Here is a 20,534-nt window from a genome sequence, read left to right as displayed (position 1 = left end):
AAAAAAAAAAAAAAGGTACCTCAAGGAAAGCCAAAAGGTAAAGTAACATGACGATCTTTCTGTCTTCTCCCTACTTTGTCTAAACTTTAACTGAACAAATAGTCTGTCTAGAATCAGACAAAACTGAGAGTTCCAGCCCTGCCCTTTCCTTAAACATGACTATCCCAGGTTATTTAACCCTCTAAAGCCTCAGCTTTCTCCTCTGTAAAATAAGGGCAATAACCCTCAAAGGACTTTTGTGAGGACTCAGTGAAATAATGCAGATTTAGATAGGTACCTGGCAAACAAAAAGTGTTCATAAATGTTAGTTGGTATAAATGTAGATTGCTAATGTTATCGACTGCTAAATATATCTATCTTCCTGTCTAAGCAGACACCTGGCAGTCTGAGGTGCCTTGAAATTCATGAACTGCAATGGGTCCCCCAGAAATGTACAAGAGCATGTACAAATAGAGAAATGGCCGTCCATCTATTCTTACTTGAATTGAGCAAGTCAGTCACAAATGTTTGAGAAACAATCATAACTGTGACAACTTGGGCCCCATAATGCTAAGCCCTGCAAAGGTCACCATAACATATCACTGAGCCTTTCAGCTAGCAAAAGCCCAGGAGCCCTGGTGGCATAGTGGTTAAGAGCTCAGCTGCTAACCGAAAGGTTGGCAGCTCGAATCTATCAGCTGCTCCTTGTCCTATAGACTCACTATGAGTCAGAATCAAGGAGGGCAGTGGTTTTTCAGCTAGTGAAAGTGCTTTAAGGCATCTTCTGAATAATGAGGACCAATTGCCACCACCACCCACTGCCGTCGAGTCGATTCCAACTCATAGTGACCCTATAAGACAGAGTAGAACTGCCCCATAGTTTCCAAGGAGCGCCTGGCGGATTCGATCTGCCAACCTCTTGGTTAGCAGCTGTAGCACTTAACCACTACACCACCAGGGTTTCCAGACCAATTGCCAGGGTCTCCATATTACATGTTTACCTGTAAAACCCATTACATGTTTAGAAAGGATTTTTTGACAGAGCTCACCCAAGGCATATCCCTCCAAATGTTATGAAGTATTAAAAACCATACATAAGGAACACAACAGGCAGCAGGAGAGCAGTGGGATGCAGACCCCAAAAAGACCAGACTTAATGGTCTGACTGAGACTAGAAGAACCCTGGTGGTCATGGTCCCCAGACCTTCTGTTAGCCCAAAACAGGAACTATTCCCAAAGTCAACTCCTCAGACAGGGATTGGGCTGGACTATGGGATAGAAAATGATATTGGAGAAGAGTGAGCTTCTTGGATCAAGTAGACACATGAACCTATCTTGGCATCTCTTGTCTGGTGGGGAGATGAGAGGGCAGAGGAGGTCAGAAGCTGGCCGAATGCTGTCTCATTAGGGGAAGAGCGGTTAGGAATATATAGCAAAGTGTATATAAATTTGTGTATGAGAAACTGACTTGATTTGTAAACTTTCACTTAAAGCACAATAAAAATTTAAAAAAAAAAAAAACCCATACATAAACCTATTCTCCTTCCCTTGTTTAGGAACAAACACTATTTCCACTTGAATTCCAACTGATATATTTTTTTCTCTACAGATTCCCTCTTTTGCTTTCAAAAAGGCAGGATTCTAACATTCGCATATTTATCAGTTAAGTCTCCACATTCAGAAAAACGCCCTATTTCAAATGGGGGAGGGAGTACTGAAGGGGGAGTGCTGTGTGAAGAATTTTTCATGATGTTATTTGGCCATGGTATGCAAAACCCAAACTCCATATTTAAACCTTGTAAATAGTAATATTGCTAAGAAAAAAAAAATTTTTTTTCACATGTGAAGTTCCAAACACATTTAAGTCTTATTTGGCTAGGGTAATTTCCTCTGAAATCTTGAGAGATTAAGATAAAATAATTCACTCTCATTTTATAGATAAGAGAGATGAGAAAAGATTACCCCACCCCCACCCGGCTTCATGTGTAAATCTACAACTGAGTCCAAATTTAACTCAAAGCTTCTTGCCAACAGGTTCTGTAGTGAAAGATCATTAATACAAAGTTGAAAGCGCCCCTCTCTCTTAGCTCCTCTTCGTTAGGCAGCAATATATATCGTCTCAGCAAAAGTAAGACATTTTCCACTTCAGTTTCTGTTGATTCCCTTAGTCTTCAGAACCTGAGAATCATTTAATACAGGCATTCACCTTCTTCACCCATTTATCATTTCACAACATTGACCTCATCCCTCGTCATGAAAAAGTTTGGGCAGTTCAAACCCAGATGGCTTGGCTTTCACCTAAACAGAGAAGGATCCCTTCTCCAGTTCCAAGCAGAACGCAGATCTGGTAACAAGTAGTCATCTATCACTTTGGGGCTTTGCATTTGACTGCCTTCCTGTATCTCCAGCAGGGAGAGATGGGGTAGTTTTTAATCAAGGTTTGCCAAAAGCAATTGGCATGTAAAACACTTTAAAGCAAAAATATTGCTCCTTGTGGATCTATACTTCATCTCAGAATTTCTTCTTCATATAACTTAATCTCTGCCGTGTGGTTACTTGTTAGACTTATCATTAACTAGTAAGCTAAAATAAGTACATGGTTAACTACGCAGCTGGCAGCCAAGTGACTTTTTCTGTTAAGGACAGAATTGTCCCTTCTGATGAATTCTTCCAAATCAGAAATCAAATCTGTATTTGACAGTGTAGTGTATCATAGGCAAAGAAATTCAAGATTACATCTTGTCTTCATTTTTGTCTGTTCCGGCTGACACCTCTTTTCCCTTTGTCGCATACCTTGCCTGTGACCTTTCTATCTACAAGTTATCTCATCATTTTCCTGCTGAGCTCAAAAGATAGAAGCCAGGCAGCAAGTCTGCAGCACCTACGATTTGGTGGCAGTAGCCATTACCAGGAACAGACATTGCAAACTCTAATCATCACTGAGACAATGTCATACAAAGTCCACCTTCAGTTTACTTCTGTGACCGTGATGTCAAAGATACAAATTCCCAGCCTGCTGAAATGTATATGCCAAGGTCCATAAAACTCAGAAATTCAACTGAATTAAATTCATAAGCTATTGCTACATACCTACTATATGCAGCTTTGTATGGACTGAAGGCAATTCTTAAGACCTGCTTTTATCCTTACATTTAATGGATTTCAACTTGTGAGGGTGCAATTGAGTTTGGATCACCTGATCTCCACACTTACCAAGCAGACACACATTATGCAAGGGTTGTCAGTGATAAATGGAATCTGAAGAACTTCGCCTTCATTTTCACATTTTGCAACAGAACCTGAAGTGAAGGGGGAAAAGAAACGAATTCAAACTTAGTGGTATTATTACAAAATTTATAATTTTTACACACTAATCCTTCCTGAAACCACTACACTGAATTTCAGAAATTTTTAATAAGTTTGACATTATCAAACTCACCAAAAAAATTTTCACTTAAAAAAATTCATTTTGAATAGTTTTATTTGTATAGGGTTACATAGGGATAGGGAAACACTGGTGGTGTAGTAGTTAAGAGTTAGTCTGCTAACCAAAAGGTTGGCAGTTCAGACCCACCAGGAGCTCCTTGAAAACCCTATGGGGCAGTGCTACTCTGTCCTACAGGGTCACTAGGAAACGGAATCGGCTGGACAGCAACGCGCTTTTTTTTTTTTTTTTTTAAACATAACCAACAAACCAAATCCAGTGCCATCGAGTGGATTCCGACTCAGAGCGACCCTATACAGATAGATTTTTCTCTCCTCAGATGGTTTAAGCATAATTCCAAATGTTTCACTCGACCTGTAGTAATGTTCCTACTTTATACAGCATTTCAACTAAACACACACACACACAATCTGCCAAATAATTCGCATTTGCCATTTGGGCAGATTTTCAATTTGAACAAAATTTAGGACTGTCAGTTAACAGGCCTTTATACGGATCTGCCTCATATTGACTTGAGTTAAAATCACTTTTTGAAACACAATCCTCTTTCTTCTTCCTTAGAAATTGACTCAATATTTTCTTTTCTGCACCAGGTGTCAGTAAAGTATGTCCTTCAGAATAGCAGCTGAGGTCTTCACCTGCCTGAAAATATATAATTATTATATCCTGCGATTATTATCCTTTTTATGACTAGTTTCTTTAAATTCAAGGTCTGAAATAGGAGTGCTTTAAAAAGCACTCGAAGCGCAGAAGCGATACCGGAACCCTATAAAGGGAAAGGAGGATGTGCATGAAACGGTGCAAAATTTTCCCTTAATTGTAATAGGGAGAGATTAAAATAAAGGTTGAGGAAAATGCTAAAAATAAATGAAGTTTCAAGTTTAATGTGGAAGAATTTCTATTCTCACTACACTGAAGTCAACAGTCATTCTGCCCTCAACCTCTTAACCGGCTCAAAGCCTTCCCACTCCCTTACCTCCCAAGCTTCGCTTCATCCCCACCGGGCCAACACAGGGCAGGCGCCTAGGTAAGCGCTCCTCACCCTCCCACCCCCGGGGCAAGGCAGCGCCTCCTCTCCCAGGTACCAAGCTGGCATCCGGGAGGGCCGGTCTCTCCCGCCCCCTCCCCTACCTGTCAAGAAGGAGGAAGCCAGAGACATGGGGACCCCTGAGCAATTGAGCAGCAGCAAGACGCAGCAGGTAATCCCGGGCGAGCGCCGGCTGGGACGCTCAGCCAGAGCCCTGACGCCGGAGAACCAGAGCATCGTCACCTGGAGGGAATCCCGGGCGACTGCAGGTCCCGCGCCGCCGCCTCTGCTCGGCTGCCTCCGCTCTCAGTCAAAAAGGGCTCTCAGCCGGCGAGTCGGGAGACAGTCCGCGAAAGAGGGAGGCGGGCGCCCGGGAGCCTTGGGGAGGGGGGGAGGCGTGTAGAACAGGGAGGGAGGAAGGGGGAGGAGAGGGGTGGGGGGCGCCCGGGGAGGAGGGGTCCTGCGGCCAGATTGCTCCAATGCGGCTTTTTTTTTTTTTTTTTTAGGGAGTTGCTTGACGTGCCTCTGTCAGCCGCCTCTCCTCGCCGGAGAGGGGGCTGGGCGCAGGGGGTGTCGGAGCTGCAGGAGACAGACCCAGAGGAGCAGCGGCGCTGCGGACCGCGCACCGCCGCTCCTCCGCCGCCGCCGCCGCCTGGGCTGCAACTAGTGCCCCGGGCGCTGCCGTTGCCGCTGCCGCTGCGTCCTCCACTCCTGCACTCCCCACCCCCTGCCCGCCCCGCCGGCTCTCAGCCTGGCCGGCGCGCACGCTCGCTCCGGGGCTGGAGCCAGGGGCGCACTGGGCGCCTCCCTGAACCCGCTGGGGGCGCCCCGGCGCAGGAAGGACTGCGGGAGCCCCGCAGGGGGTACATGTCCGGCCCGAGCGTCCAGCCGCTCCCCAGCCCCTCGAGGGAGGCCACCAGCCCCGGGGCGCTGAGCTGGGCCGGGAAGGCGCGTTCCCACCGCCGGCGCGCGGCGACTCCTTCATTTCCCGGGGAGGTTCCCCACACCCGGGATGCTGCGCCACCCCTGCTCACGCCGGGTGCCCTAGCTTTAGGAAGGAGCGACAAACGGGAAGCAGGAGGGGCCCCTGCAACTTTTCACGCCCTGCTTTGGTTCCCTCTGGAGAGGGCGCGACAACGGACTCGCGGGCTAAGCCGACAGAGGGGCGAGTGGCCTTAGTGATCACTGCTGTGTGCTTATGTGTCTGCGAGTCCTGACCCTAAAGAGGACAGAAGCTGGAGTGACACTCAAGGGCGATGAATAAACGCACAGAGGCGAAGGCTTTTAGCCCTTAAAAAGAGTAGTAGTCGCTCAAAGACTCCTCCCTCCCAACCTTGGCGGACAGGGGCGGGGAAGTGCTGTTTGGCTAATCATTCATTCACCCGCGAAAGAGGGAGGGACCCGCCGGGCGACTAATCCCGGTCTCGGCCGAGGCGGCAGCGGCTCGCAACTTGGAGTTCTGTCTCCGCCGCCGCTGCGGCTGCTGAGCCTGCGCCCTTCTCGCCTCTGCAGCCCTGGGTGTCCGGGAGTCTAACCCGATGTCCCTCGGATCCTCCAGGCATCGCGGCCTCCCGCCCAAGCGTGGCACCCTCCGCTCTGTGGTTTCTACAGAGGTGAATTATAAAGGCACGGGTCGGGGTGGAAATGAGGAGACGCTCGACAAGTGTTGGGACCTGGTAGCCATCTGTCTCCGGGCTGCGCTCCCTCACCGTGGGCCACCGGCTTCCTCTCCCGAAGAATGGAAACGGGCTCCTGCACGCCCATTCTTCCAAGTCGAAGTCGGCCTGGGCAGATTCGATCCAAATGACGAATCATTGACAAGCTAAGCACTTTTTTCCCCTCTCCAGCCGAACGGACCTGACAGTCTTCTGGCCAAAAGGGTTGTTTGTAGTCGCAGGAAGCATACCTTTGAAAATAAAATAGTCTGTTCGCTGACACATTTAGCCTAGCTCCTTCTTAGCCACCACCTTGCCCCCCCTCCCCGACCCCCTCGTTTTGGCTGTTTGTTTTCATTTTTTCGAGCTGTTTGGAGGCTTAATTAGTGCAACATTGCCAACAGATCTCGCACTAAGGAGCCGATAGGAGCGCCTTGCTCTGACGTGGGAAATTAAGACAAGGAAGAGCTTTCGTTAGGTCAGCGTGCTCCATTTTCCCCTCAAAACAGGTTTTTAATGTGAAACTTAGAAGAAGAAAAGTGATGTTTGAATGCATTTTTTCACCCCAAATAACACCACGGCCAGGCAGCTTCCGGAAAATCAGCGTGTATTTAATGTATTTACCAACCACAAAGAGAACTTGAAAAAAAAATCATTTCTAAACACGGCCTTACCTCCAAATCCACGACTGATTAACATATGAAGAATGAAATAAAAACTTGTATTGTGGCAGATAAGGACAATCAGTTGAAATCTCTTTCTACTCTATCTAATAAGATTTTCCCTAGATGGAGTTTTTATATAAAAATGTTAATTATGACTTCAGGAAAACTGAGTAATGGGAATGCTGAGGGACCTTTTATTGTCATAGACTTCAGCAGCAAATTCGATAAAAATACATGATGGCATCGCTGGACATTTGAAGAGTGTGTACGAGTTTCTCTGATGAGCCTACCCTGGCACCCTCCATATTCCTCCCCGGTTTGCATGACAAATCTCCCTGTAACAGGATCTAGGTGGGCGGCATTGATATAATGAGTGGCGTGGTGCTTTGGGGTTCACTGGCATGTTCCCTGTAGGTGCAAATCTAAAAACACCTGGAACACATTTTCATCTGCCTGGAAATTTGCAAATGGGAAAGATGTACAGAAGCCTGTGGCAAACTGTCTCTTCTTCCTGTTTGTTATAATCGTCTGCCACCCGTGATTTCCCTGGCTGTCTTTTGGCAAAAGGGCCCCACTTCTAAAAGAGCGGCCCTCCCCGCCCAGGGGGGGACTTATCAGAGTGTTTATGAGTGCATCTTCTGCTGCTGCCACCAACCCTCTAAGTGACAGCCTATCAGCTGCCAATTGGTCTCTATCTATACAAAGCTGAGATATTCTGGGATCAAATGAATGGATGAATGAATGAAACAACACTGTAAAGGCATGTAGATTTGCTTTCACATATAAAATAAATGATGTTGCCATCCAAATCCCAAATTCAACCTTGACTGAAATCAAAAAGAGGAAAAATGTGTGTTTAGCTCTGTTTATGATAATCTTTCAAGACGGAAAAAATGATGGGGCCCAAAGACCAATATTTAACTCAGGGCCCCCTCAGGCTCAGTTAGGCAAAGCACTGTCTCAGCTATTCCTCTTTAAAAGAAAATGTGTAACCTCATCAGACTAAAAGGGACCAGGTCTGTGTAGGAGAGATCCTCTTCATCTCCTTTCAAAACTGGAACTCTGAATTCTTACTGAAAAGGTCAGCTAAATATATAATTTAGTAGTGGAGATTCAAGTCCCAAAATTACTTCTAGAGAAATTGTATCAATCCAAATTCATTAAAAATAAATAAATTGACTCTTCAAAAAGAAAGCAGGACGAAGGCGTTGTGATACCAATCACTAGGGAAAGGCTGCGGGTATTCCATGTTTTTCTTAGTCTTTTAATTTATAAAAGGCACCAGGCTAGACATTTTAGACTTTACAAAGATAAGGAATTTTGCTTCCAAAGAGCTTACAGTCTAGTAAGGAAGATAAAGTGTCATGGGAGTTTAAAGGAAGGTGAAATTAAGCTTCATGGAGGAGGTGGCACAGGAGCTGAGCCCTGAAGGAAAGGGGAGACTTTGGTGGGAGAAGAGCAATCTGGGAAGAGCAGGGAGCAACAGCAGGGAGTACAGGGCTTGTAAAGAGAAGAAACTCAAACCCAAACCCATTGTTGTCAAGCAGAGTAGAACTGCCCCACAGGGTTTCCAAGGAGCAGCTGGTAGATTCGAACTGCCGACCTTTTGGCTAGCAGCCGAGCTCTTAACCACTGCGCCACCAGGGCTCCCCTGTAAAGACTGTGGAGAGCAGTCATTTAGTTGGCTCTACCTTTGGCCTGAGCTTCAGCTATTGGAAGGCTTAGGAATAATGAGGATGTATTTTTTTATAGGCAGCACTTGAAGAATTCACCCCAGATCAGCAACAGGAGCTTTGGTGTGGAGTAGATGCCTAGTTTTTCTTTGAAACAACCAGGCTGTATTTCTTTAGAATGGAAATTATTTCTGTAGGTATAGTCAGCAGTGTGAACATAGCATTTGCAGTTAGGTGGTAGAATTCTCACCTTCTGTGCAGGAGACCTGGGTTCAATTCCAGGCCAAGACACCTCAGGCACAACGAACATCCACCTGTCAGTGGAGGCTTGTGTGTTACAAGGCCGAACAGGTTTCAGTGGAGCTTCAACTAAGATAGACTAAGAAGAAAGGCCTGGTGATCTATTTCTGGAAATCAGTTAGTGAAAAGCCTGTGGATCCACAGCCGATCATGGGGATGGTGCAGGACCAGGCAGCATTTGGTTCCGTTACCTATGACGTGTCCGTAAGTCTGGAGTGGGTGGGGGAACAATTTGAGAGCAACTACCAATAACAGTAACGATCATGATATTAGAAGAAAGCACCATTTCCACCTTTACCAGTTTGACAGGGTTTGGAGTGATGGAGTGGATAAAAAACCAAAACCAAACCCAGTGCTGTCGAGTCGATTCCGACTCACAGCGACCCTATAGGACAGAGTAGAACTGCCCCATAGAGTTTCCAAGGAGCGCCTGGCGGATTTGAACTGCCGACCCTTTGGCGAGCAGCTGTAGCACTTAACCACTACACCACCAGGGTTTCCGATGGAGTGGCTAATACCCATGAATCATTATTTCTCAGCCTCTTTAGCAACAGCTCTATGATTCTTCTTGAAATGAAAGTAAAAAATACCACTTATAACTGTTTTTTAAAGCTCTGGAGCTCTTAAAGATCATAGAAACCAACTCTTGGCCCTTTCACTTTAAAAATGAGAAATCTGAGAGCTAAGAGGTCAATGACTTGCCCAGGGTCACACGCCTCGTTAATGGCATAGCCTAGACAGAATTCCTCTGGCTCCCTGATCACAAGGCTTTTCATTACAAATGGGCTGCTTTCTTGCATTGTGAGTCATAAGAATTATAGGAAATGACCACTGGATGTTTTAGATATGATGCAAATTAAAGTTACAGAGTTAACGCGCTAGGTACTCAAATATTTATTGACCTGAACAGGCACCAAGAATACAAGCTGTAATGCCATAAAAAGCAGACCATAACTTAGCTCATCAGTAGAACAGTGAATTTATTCTTAGGTCACTGGGTTAAAATGTTAAAGAGCTGCACTCTCTGCTGGGCTTTGCTGCTGGTTTGCTTAGTTCCTCCAACCTTCAGAGAGGGGTGACCACCATCAAGGCTGGTGAGAAGCCCTCTAGATCTTGCCTGTGAGCCCTAATGTCATTCTAAAAAGTCAGAGGCTTTGGAAAACAACAACTTTTTTTTTGGAGAGGGGGAACATGGTGGGGAGAGGATGGGTAATGATAAAAGCATCACTTCAGCAATATCAGTCTAATTTCTTTAAATGATCACTTTCAAAATTGAACTATTAAATCATGAACCTGATCTTTTCCCATGAAATCATTTTTGTATGTTGTCTGCAGCCAAGAGGTTCTTATGATGATACGAGTCCAACTCAACTTGACTGCAACTGGCTTGGGGTTTTTTGGTTCCATTACAGAGTTGACTCTGTTCTAAGACAAGGCATTTTGATGAGAATGATACAATCAGACCATTTTAAACACAGTTGCATCAAAATGTTTTTCTCAAATAACAAAACCATTGTTTTTGTTTGTTTATTTGTTTAATATTGTAATAAACAAACTACCCTTCACCCCTTCCCTGGCCCTAAACTCTCCCTGGCGCCACCCCAATTCCAGCCTCAACGATGAAGGTATGACATGATTAATGAGATAAGGTTTGCCTGTTTCCATACTACAAAAAACCAGACCAAACCCGCTGCCACTGAGTCGATTCTGACTCAGTTCATTTAGATGTCTGTTAGCCAAAACAACCAGGTCAGAACATCATAGGTTCTTTAATCTACAATTAAAACAAAAGCAGCTATTTTTCAAACATTTTTTTTAAATTTCTTTCAAAACATCTAAAATATTTGAAGGTGCTGATTCACTGTCAAGGAATCACTGAATGAATAAGTCATTTTGAGTTTGGAAGTTACTGAGATCAATTTGACTCAAACCCTAGATTGACATCAGTGCTGCTCATTTTTGGAGAACTGCCTTTGAGAAAGAGTCCTCTTCTCCGCATCTGTCTGGTAAGTCACTCCCCCAACCAAATTTGTTTAATCACCAGCTTCCTTGGCATCACAGCTTCGACCTTATCTGTCTCCCAGCAGTGGGGGGCAGTGGAGGGAATCTCAGGACCAACTCAGGGCACCAGATTATTAAACTAATGCCTTGTTCCTACTCTTTTAGGTTTTACTAGCTCTCCTACAAGACTTTCAATCGGTCTCATTTGGAGTAAGCATCAGTGAAGGAGATAAAACCACCATTCTCTCAGAGCAATCATTCAAAATTATCTGTAGATTCAGAGCAAACCAGTTCAACATTACCTGTCTAAGAATATATACTACCACGACGCTATTTAACCTCAGTGAAGACTGTGGTAGACTCCAGGCTGTTCCTCAATATCCATTCTTCCCTTCTTCCTCAATATTGTTGTTGTTGTTAGGTGCCGTCTAGTCAGTTCCAATTCACAGCGACGTTATGTGTGATAGAACAGAACACTGCCTGGTCCTGCACCACCCTCATGATCTTTGTTATGCTTGAGCCCATTTTTGTAGCCACTGTGTCAATCCATCTCGTTGAAGGTCTTCCTCTTTTTTGTTGACCCTCTACTTTAGCAAGCATGATGTCCCTCTACAGGGATGGGTTCCCCCTGATAACATGTCCTCAATATAAAACCTCCAATCTGTGCTTGTGCATACAGCTTATCAATAATAAAGTAATAAGAGACTCTTACAGGTAAGAGTAATCCCATGACTAACTTTGGGCCAATGGAATATAAATTGAAAGTGTCTTTAAAGGAGGGATATGCTCTTCTTCTCGTCCTCCTTTCCGATGTCTGGAAATGTTGTTAGCTGCCATCAAGTCTGCTCCCGACTCTTGGAGACCCCATGTGTTACAGAGCAGAGTTTCTCCATTGGGATTTCTTGGCTGTAATCTTTATGGAAGCAGATCACTAGGTCTTTCTTCCACAAAGATGCTGAGTGGGTTCGAAGCACCAACCTTTTAGTTTAGCAGCCTATCACAAACCACTGTACCATCCAGACTCCTCGATGGCTGGAATACAGACATAATAATGTGGCTGGAGCTCCAGCAATCACCCTGGACCATGAAGTAGCCTTGGGAAGTAAGCTGTGAAGACCCTAAGCATTTCTGAAATATTTAGCCCATGCTGTAGACAAAGATGGAAACTCTGGTGGTGTAGTGGTTAAGTGCTGCGGCTGCTAGCCAAAAGGTTGGCAGTTCAAATCTACCAGGCACTCCTTGGAAACTCTATGGGGCAGTTCTACCCTGTCCTATAGGTTCTCTATGAGTCGGACCCGACTCAACGGCAATGGGTTTTTGATTTTGCAGACAAGGATTAAATGCTTAATAAATAGATGAATGAATGAATAGATGGATGAGGCACTTTCAGGACCAAGAGACATATTGGATCTCAGTCACCTACAGTCCTGTTTACACGACTCTTCTGAATTTTAGGAAATTTAGAAAAGCTTATAATATTAAAAACAAAAGAAAAACAATAACTTTTATTCTTCATTACCAGATTAATGTATGGTCATCAGCCAAAAACTAGGAAATACAGATGGGCAAAAAAAAAAATTTGTCCTGTTTTATAAGCTTGTTATGATGCCTGGCTTCATGTTAAACAGTTTATATAGACTGCTTCATTTAATTCTCCCCACAAGCTTGTGAGGCAGATACTACTATTAGGCCCATTTTACACCTGAGTAAAATAAGGCACAGAAGGTTAATTGTCCAAGGTGACACAAATAGGAGTTAGTTGATCTGGAGTCAGAATCCAGGAAGACTGACTTCAGGGCTCATGCTTTTATTGGTTAAGCCGTTATGAATGTTTCATCACTGATTATTCTTTGACAGCATCATTTTTTAATAATTACATAATTTTCCATTGTATGAAGGTATCATAATCCTCATAAACAATCCCTCACCTAAGTTAGTTCCAGTTTTTTATTACTCCAAGGGATACTTTGGTGAACATCCTTTTAACATTCATAATTATCTCCTTAAGGATAAAATGTTCAGGTCTTTGTACACATACAAAGGCATGTACAGTAAGGTTCTTGAGTCATATTTTTACACATTCTTAATCAAAGATTGTTTTCCCCTTTAGTCTTAAAGCTTTTATATGCTACCCTGTTATACTTGCTCAAAAGGAGAAACATTAAGGTATTTCTCAGAGTTATCTTAACAGATGTTTGTAGATGCAAAGGATATACAATTAATTTAAGGGCTGTTAAAAATAAAACACATCCCATTTACTTTCTAGGCTGCATTGATCGTGTGGTGTAAGTATTTATTTAGGGAAATCTTAAAACAAACAATGGTGACTTATTTTACCACCATCAGCTTTGCGGCATAATATCAAGTGTCTCAGAGCTTGAAGATAATAATCAGTTCTTCCCAGGTTTTCCCTCAATCTCTTCCTAAAGCTATCTCTTTCAACTTGAATTCTGAGTAGCTTTTCCTTCCCCAAGCCATACTTTCCAGTACCTTCCATCAGAAAGACAGTAATCATGTTAATGAACAATCCCAAAATCTCTCAGAAGGCAGTGAAACAATAAACTCAAATGCAAGATTTAATTCATCAAAAGTATCCCATCAACCTTTGCTTAATTTATAGAAGCTTGCTACCAATTGGATTAGTTATCAGCCGTTATGGAAGGGACAAAACTAATTTCACTAATGTGGGAAGCATTCAAATGGGGATTCTTTGAAACAAATCCAATGGCTTCATGTCTAGTCCTAGTTCTGCCACTTGCCATTCTAATGATTTGAGGCAAATTAATTTTGTGAGCCTCAGTTTTCCCATCTATATAGCAGGGTTAAACAGGATCACCTCTGCCTGATGATTGAAAAGTAGAGAGTTTAGATAAGAAAGACCCCTCAGAAAGCATCTAATCCAATTCCTTCATTATACAAACTATCCAAATAAGGCTCAAACAAACTAAGTAACTTGCCCAAAGTTGCGTTGGACACGAGTTTTCTTCCAGAACAGCTAACACCTTCTTTGAGAAATATTCCTCAAAATCTGTGGTTTTACTGGGGTCTGCCAATCATTATACTGCCTGTATTGGTTTCCTCAGGCTGTCATCACAAAGCACCACAAACTGGGTGGCTTAAAACAACAGAAATTTATTTTCTTACAGTCCTGAAGGCTGGAAGTCCAAAATTAAGGTGTTGGCAGAGCTTCTGGGGGGGCTCCTTCCTTGCCTCCTCCAGCTTCTGTTAGCCTCAAGAATTCCTGGACTTGTGGCAGCATAAATCCAATCTCTGCCTTCGTCTTCGCATGACTGTCTTCTCTCTGTGTCTGTCTGTGTCTCTTCTCCTCTTCCTATAAGGACACCAGCAATGTTGGATTAGGGCCCACCCTACTTCAGTATGACCTCAGGTTAACTAATTACATTTGCAAAGGTGTTATTTCCAGATAGGGGCACAGTTACAGGTTCCAGGGGTTAGGATTTCAACCCTTAAATATCTTTTAGGGGGACACAAATGAACCATTATACTACGCATCCCACATACACTTTGAGCAACCAGGGAGATCATGTAGCCCCAGATGGACCACTCATATTCTCTAACCCCTATAGCCACATCTATCGGTAGGGGGTTGGAGACATGATCCCTGGGTTTTCAAAACTGAGCTGGGGGAAAACCTCTTTTGCTTTCTGATTGAAGCCAAGCTGTGAGAAGAGAGGTAAGTGCTGCCAGGGGCCATGTCCCCTATTCTGTGAAGAAGCTTGGCTGTGGAAGAATGAAACATATCTCCCAAGGAAAGTAGAACTGAAAAAAATTATGAAAATACAAAGCTCAGACTAAAACAAGACCTTCCGACTTCCAGCCCAGTGCTCTTCCTGCTCCTCCAGTAAGAGTTCTGATGATGAAAAATTATCGAAACTATTTTTAAAACACACATTTGTTTTTCTAATTTCCTTTAAAAAAAAATCAAACCTGTTGTGGTCCAGTCAATTCCGACTCACAGCGACCTTATAGGGCAGAGTAGAACTACCTCATAGTTTCCAAGGAACGCCTGGTGGATTTGAACTGCTGACCTTTTGGTTAGCAGCCATAGCACTTAACCACTATGCCACCAGGGTTTCCTAGTTTCCTTTAGAAAGCTAATATTTATATCCAAATAAAACAAAAACCAAACCCGCTGCCATTCAAGTTGATTCTGACTCACAGTGACCCCACAGGGTTTCCAAGCCTGTTTATCTTTCAAAAGCAGACTGTCACATCTTTCTCCATCAGAGCAGCTGATGGGTTTGAACTGCCGACCTTTTGATTTACAGCTGCCGCTTTAACCACTTTTGGGCAACCTAGTACAAATTACTGAAACTCTTCATCTCTAAGCCTCAGTTTCTTCATCTGTAAAACAGAGACAACAACGGCATAGTCCTCATAGAACTGGTGAGGAGTAATGAGATGATGGGTATAAAGCACTTAGCACAGGGCCTGCCACATGTTTGACCCTGGTACAAGCAGTTAATGCAGTCAACTGCTAACAAAAAGTTGGAGGTTCAAGTCCACCTAGAAGCACTTCAGAAGAAAGGCCTGGAGATCTACTTCCCTATGGAGGACATTTCTACTCTGACATGCATGGGGATGCTATGACTCAGGTTGACTTGACAGCAGTTGGCACAGCACAGGTGTGATGGATTGAATTGTGTCCCCCCAAAATATGTTTGTAAATCTTAACTCCTATACCTGTGGTTGGGAACCCTGGTGGCCTAGTGGTTAAGAGCTGCAGCGTTAACCAAAACGTTGGCAGTTCAGATTCATCAGGTGCTCTTTGGAAACCCTATGGGACAGTTCTACTCTGTCCTATAGAGTGGCTGTGAGTCAGAATTGACTTGGTGGCAACAGGTTTGCTTGGTGTTTGGTATACCTGTGGTTATAATCCCATTTGGGAATAGGTTTTCTTTGTTATGTTAATGTGGCAGTATTGGTGTAGAAAACTCTTTGCCATCAAGTTGATTCCAACTCATATTGACCCTGTAGGACAGAGTAGAACTGCCCCATAGGGTTTCCAAGGAGCAGCTGGTGGATTCGAACTGCTGACCTTTTGTTTAGCAGCCGAACTCTTAACCCCATTAGTGTAGGGTGTGTCTTAAAAAAATCTCTTTTGAGACATAAAAGAACAGATTAGCAACAAAGCAGAGATGGCGGAAGACAGATGCCAGGCCACAAGAAGATCACCAAGGAACCAAGAAACAAGCTGAAAAGAAACAAGGACTTTCTCCCAGAGCCAAAAGAGAGAGAAGTCCTTCCCCCAGAGCCAACACCCTGAATTCAGACTTCTAGCCTTCTAAACTGTGAGAAAATTAATTTCTATTTGTTAAAGCCACCCACTTGTGGTATTTCTGTTATAGCAGCACTGGATAACCAAGACAACATGTATTAATATTGATAATTATGTTGTTCTTGTTGTTAGATGCCATCGAGTCAGTTCCGACTCATGGCAACCCCACGCACAACAGAGCAAAACACTGCCTGGACCTGTACCATCCTTACAATCATTGCTATATTTGAGCCCATTGTTGCAGCCACTATGTCAATTCATCTTGTTGAAGGTCTTCCTCTTTCTCACTGACCCTCTACCTTACCAATTTTGATGTCCTTCTCCAGAGACTGATCCCTCCTGATAATGTGCCCAAAGTAAGCAAAATGAAGTTCCACTGTCCTCACTTCTAAGGAGCTTTCTTGTTGTACTCCTTCCAAGACAGATTTGTTTGTTCTTCTGGCAGTCCATGGTATATTCAATATTCTTCTCCAACGCCATAATTCAAATGCATCATTTCTTTCTTATTCATTGTCCAGCTTTTACATGCATATGAGACGATTGAAAATATCATGGTTTAAATTTTTTTTTTGGGGGGGTCAGGTGCACCTTAGAACTCAAAGAGACATCGTTGCTTTTTAACACTTAAAAGGGGTCTTTTGGAGCAGATTTGCCCAATGCAATACATCATTTAATTTCTTGATTGCTGCTTCCAAGGCCATTGATTGTAGATCCAAGTAAAATGCAATCCTTGACAACTTCAACATTTTCTCCATTTATCATGATATTGCCTATTGGTCCAGTTGTGAGGATTTTTGATTCCTTTATGTTTTTTTTTTATGTTAAGGTATAATCCATACTATTGATAATTATAATACTACAAAATTAATATAGCCAACATCTAAGTATCTCAGCACCTGTTAAGCAATGCATCAACCTAAAGGAGTGAAACCAAATGTAGAAAATTTTAGGCATGACAGCAGGGATTGCAATGAAGGAAAGACAGCAGGAGAGACTGTTCTTTCTGGGCCCCTCAGATCACAAGACGTAGATATCAGCAGCCTCTTTTCCCACTCTGGAGCCTACCCAGGACTTCATAATCCATGGCAGTTGTTGCTGTGCAAACCTAGCCATCACTCTTAGGCAAAGCAGGTCAGCAAGTCCACAGTGCATAATAGGCACTTTGTTCCCATTGAAGTTGCCTTAATTTTCTTTGTTTTGTTCTTGTTGAAGTTGCCATAATTTTCACTACTCTGATTTGAGACACTTTATTTTCTAACACATACGAGGCTGTCATTTACATGTAGCCATTTAAAGATATATATTATATATATATATATATACATAATTTGTGTAAATAGGAAGGAGAGAGGGAGAACCCAACACCTTTACTGAATATTCTACTTGATGTAGGAAAAAAATCTATTTCAAATAGAAGACCTAGTTTCATTGCACTTCTCATAGTCAATGAGGTTTTTGATGGAAATAATGGCTGGGCATTAGCTGTTGCACTACTAACAGATGCCATTAAATGGATCCCAGACAAAACAAACACTTAAATAGCCATCTATTTATGGGTGATTTTATTCTTTACAATGGAGCCCTGGTGACCCAATAGTTAAAAAGCACTTGGCTGCTAACTAAAAGTTCTGCAGTTCGAAACCAGAGGCTATGCAAGAGAGATATGGTAGTCTGCTTCTGTAGATTCACAGCCTTGGAAACCCTATGAAGCAGTCCTACTCTGTCCTACAGGGTTGCTGTGAGTCAGAATGGACTCTATGGCAGTGGGTTTGGTTTGGTTTTTTGGTTTATTCTTTACTGCTCTAAGTAGTTTGTCCTTTGGGCATTATAACAGGTGTTCACTCCATGACACATGCGAATGTGTTACTTCTTGCCCTTCAACAGACGGAGATTCCGATAGGTGTACATGTTGGTGAACCCCAGACCCGAGTGATATGAGAAGATGCTTCTTGGTTTTGAAGTGGGCCCCTGGATCTATGCTCTATTCTTCCACAGAGTCAATTCCCTAGAAGGCAAAAGAATGGACTTGAAAAACTTGGAACAGTGAGAATTTTAATTTTTGATAATTTGTCTTAAGTTGCCATAGTCATTAATTTCCTTTACAGTTTAGAAAATAATTCTCACAGTGCCTAAATCACTCCCTGATTGGGGAGAAAATCCCTTCAGGTCACAGAATTTCTAAAGATAAATGCAATCCAATATGATGAAGGAATAGAAGAATATCCTGGCAAATTCAATGTTCTAATCGATAAGTAAGTATTCTAGATGGAAACAATGGTTTAGTGATTCTCAAAGCATTAGGAAATGATCAAATATAATCAATAAAATGAAATGAATCAATACAAGAAATTAATTTATTTTGATGATTTAAATGAACTTTTATATCGTCTGGTTCCTTGAAACTCAAAGCGTGATCTCCAGACCAGCAGTATCTCCATCATCTGGGAGCTTGTTAGAAATGCAGAATCTCAGGCCACAACCCAGACACACTGAATCAGAATTTGCATTGGAACCAAGTCTTGGGGTGATTGGTGTGCATGTTAAAGCTTGAGAACCACTGTTAGTACCACATGATCATGGTAAATGTAGCATGAATGTGCCAAAATGTTGACTAAGTAAGGCAAGACATCTTGTTTTATCTTAGCGTGGAACATTCGTTCATTCAATTTGACCTGAATAAACAGAAATAGCAATTCACAAATGAAAAAAATATTTAGACCTTGGGAATAGAAGAACCTGACTCATTTATGTAAGTAAGAATTTCTGCCATAACATTTTTTTTTTTTTTGAAGTGTCCCAATTTTCAAAACGATCGCTCAAGGCAAGCAGTATATGCCCTGGGCAAACAGAAGCTCCATGTGACTGTGTATCCTCTCTGGTCAACTGAATTGTGTTCTTTTATACTGGGAAAAGTTAAAACAATAATAATTCAAGTCTGGTAATGTGTTAAAACCCAAACAATTGTGTATTGAATTCCTTAACCAACTGTGAAATTGGGATAATAATACTGATGGTATCTTATTTTTGTGCGGATTAAATGCGTATGTTATACACACCAAACCACTAACTCAGCGCCTGACACATGGCAATACGTCAATGTGACCTTTCTACTCTCCCATGTGTGAAGCTTTGTCTTATTTTATTTTACTTTTCATTTCCCCCCCTTTTAAAAACAGCGTTTAGAAATCTGTTTCAGAATCATTGTGTCTATAAGCAGAAGCATTCAAAACCTCTGAAGACAAGGGAACCTAGGAGCCTTGTGGGCGGCACGCTCTGCGTCGCAGGCCTGTAGGTGGCAGCACTGGGGCCGCTGGACACGCGCAGCCCCGGGACGCAGCTCCTGGAGAGGCGCCCTGCGCGACGTGGATCAAGGTAACCCTCTGGCCATCTGCCTGAACTTGCAAAGAGTTTGCTACTACGCATGTAAAAACTGTTCTTTCCAATATTTGTCAAGATTTCCTTTTCCCTTCCCTTCTAGCCTAACTTCTGGGCATGCTTTTAAATTTATCTGACTTCTCCCCTCAGGTGAGTCTGAACTGAGCTCAGAACACTGGCCTTTCATTATCTCTCTGATCAGTTCCCTTTGATTGACACCCAAATACTGTAGAATAATTTTTTAAAAGCCCCTCCTTCCTCCTCCTGGCCACCGTGGGGCAGTCCCACCCTTGCCCCCAGATGGGTAGGTCAAGGTAGGAGTGCAAAAAAAAAAAAAAAAAGTTGAGAAATACTCATACTTGTAAACTCATATATAGTATATACCCGGCACAGATTCAAGCATTTTTTGTACCTTAACTCATTCGGTGTTTAAAACTAGGCTATGAGCTGCTATTATCAGTAACTGGCCCAAAGTTAGACAGCAAACAGGGCTTAAACCTGGCAGCCTGGTTCTCAAGTTGGTGCTCTTACCACCACACTGAGCTACCTCTTAAGGGCAGATTGTAAAAAAACAAAACAAAACAAAAACCATCAGGTTATTGCCAACAAATTGAAGATATCTCAGGAAGGAAATAAGCCTCTACCTTTTGGGGGAATTTCTCAAAATCAAATAATAAACCTTCTGACCCACAAATAATCAAGCTAATGGGCTCAGCGATGGCGTAATTTGGGTCTTTCACTAAGGGGGTAGAAAGGTGGCTGTCTTAGTTACTTAGTGGTGCTACTGTAACCAAAATAACACAGTGGGTGGTTTTAAAGCACAGAAATGTATTTCCTCACAGTTCAGGAGGCTAGAAGTACAAATTCAAGATGTGGTCATAGGGGAAAGCCCTTCCGTTTCAACTTCTAGTAGCTGCCAGCAATCCTTGACATTCCTGGACTTGTTGATACATCTGCCTCCATCATCTGTCTCCCTCTTCTCCCTGTGTGTGTCTTGTTGTCTATTCCAATTTGTTTAGAACTTAGAAATGATTAGGTTTAGGATCCACCCTGCTCTGATATGATCTCATTAACATACAAGCCACCCTCATTAATATAGCAAAAGAAAAACCCCA

General features: G+C 43.0%; 1 protein-coding gene across 4 annotated transcripts in view; it reads right to left on the bottom strand.

Moving 5' to 3' along the window:
* BMPER (BMP binding endothelial regulator) overlaps positions 1-4,854 on the bottom strand; it is a 284,126-nt gene extending 279,272 nt beyond the window's left edge. For 3 of the 4 annotated variants that reach the window (XM_049894529.1, XM_049894532.1, XM_049894531.1), the window contains exons 1-2: positions 4,556-4,854; positions 3,193-3,278 (exon numbers count right to left, since the gene is read on the bottom strand). In XM_049894529.1, the coding sequence (XP_049750486.1) occupies positions 3,193-3,278; positions 4,556-4,688 (219 nt within the window). In that variant the 5' untranslated portion in view covers positions 4,689-4,854. The remainder of the gene's footprint in view (positions 1-3,192; positions 3,279-4,555) is intronic. The other variant, XM_049894530.1, reaches the window with a different exon arrangement.
* Between the last annotated feature and the right edge of the window lie 15,680 nt (positions 4,855-20,534).

The sequence above is a fragment of the Elephas maximus genome, chromosome 8 (genome assembly GCF_024166365.1).
Source record: "Elephas maximus indicus isolate mEleMax1 chromosome 8, mEleMax1 primary haplotype, whole genome shotgun sequence".
Classification (NCBI taxonomy): Eukaryota; Metazoa; Chordata; class Mammalia; order Proboscidea; family Elephantidae; genus Elephas; species Elephas maximus.
The sequence above is the reverse complement of the archived record's forward strand: the minus strand, read 5'-3'. Positions and strand labels throughout refer to the sequence as shown.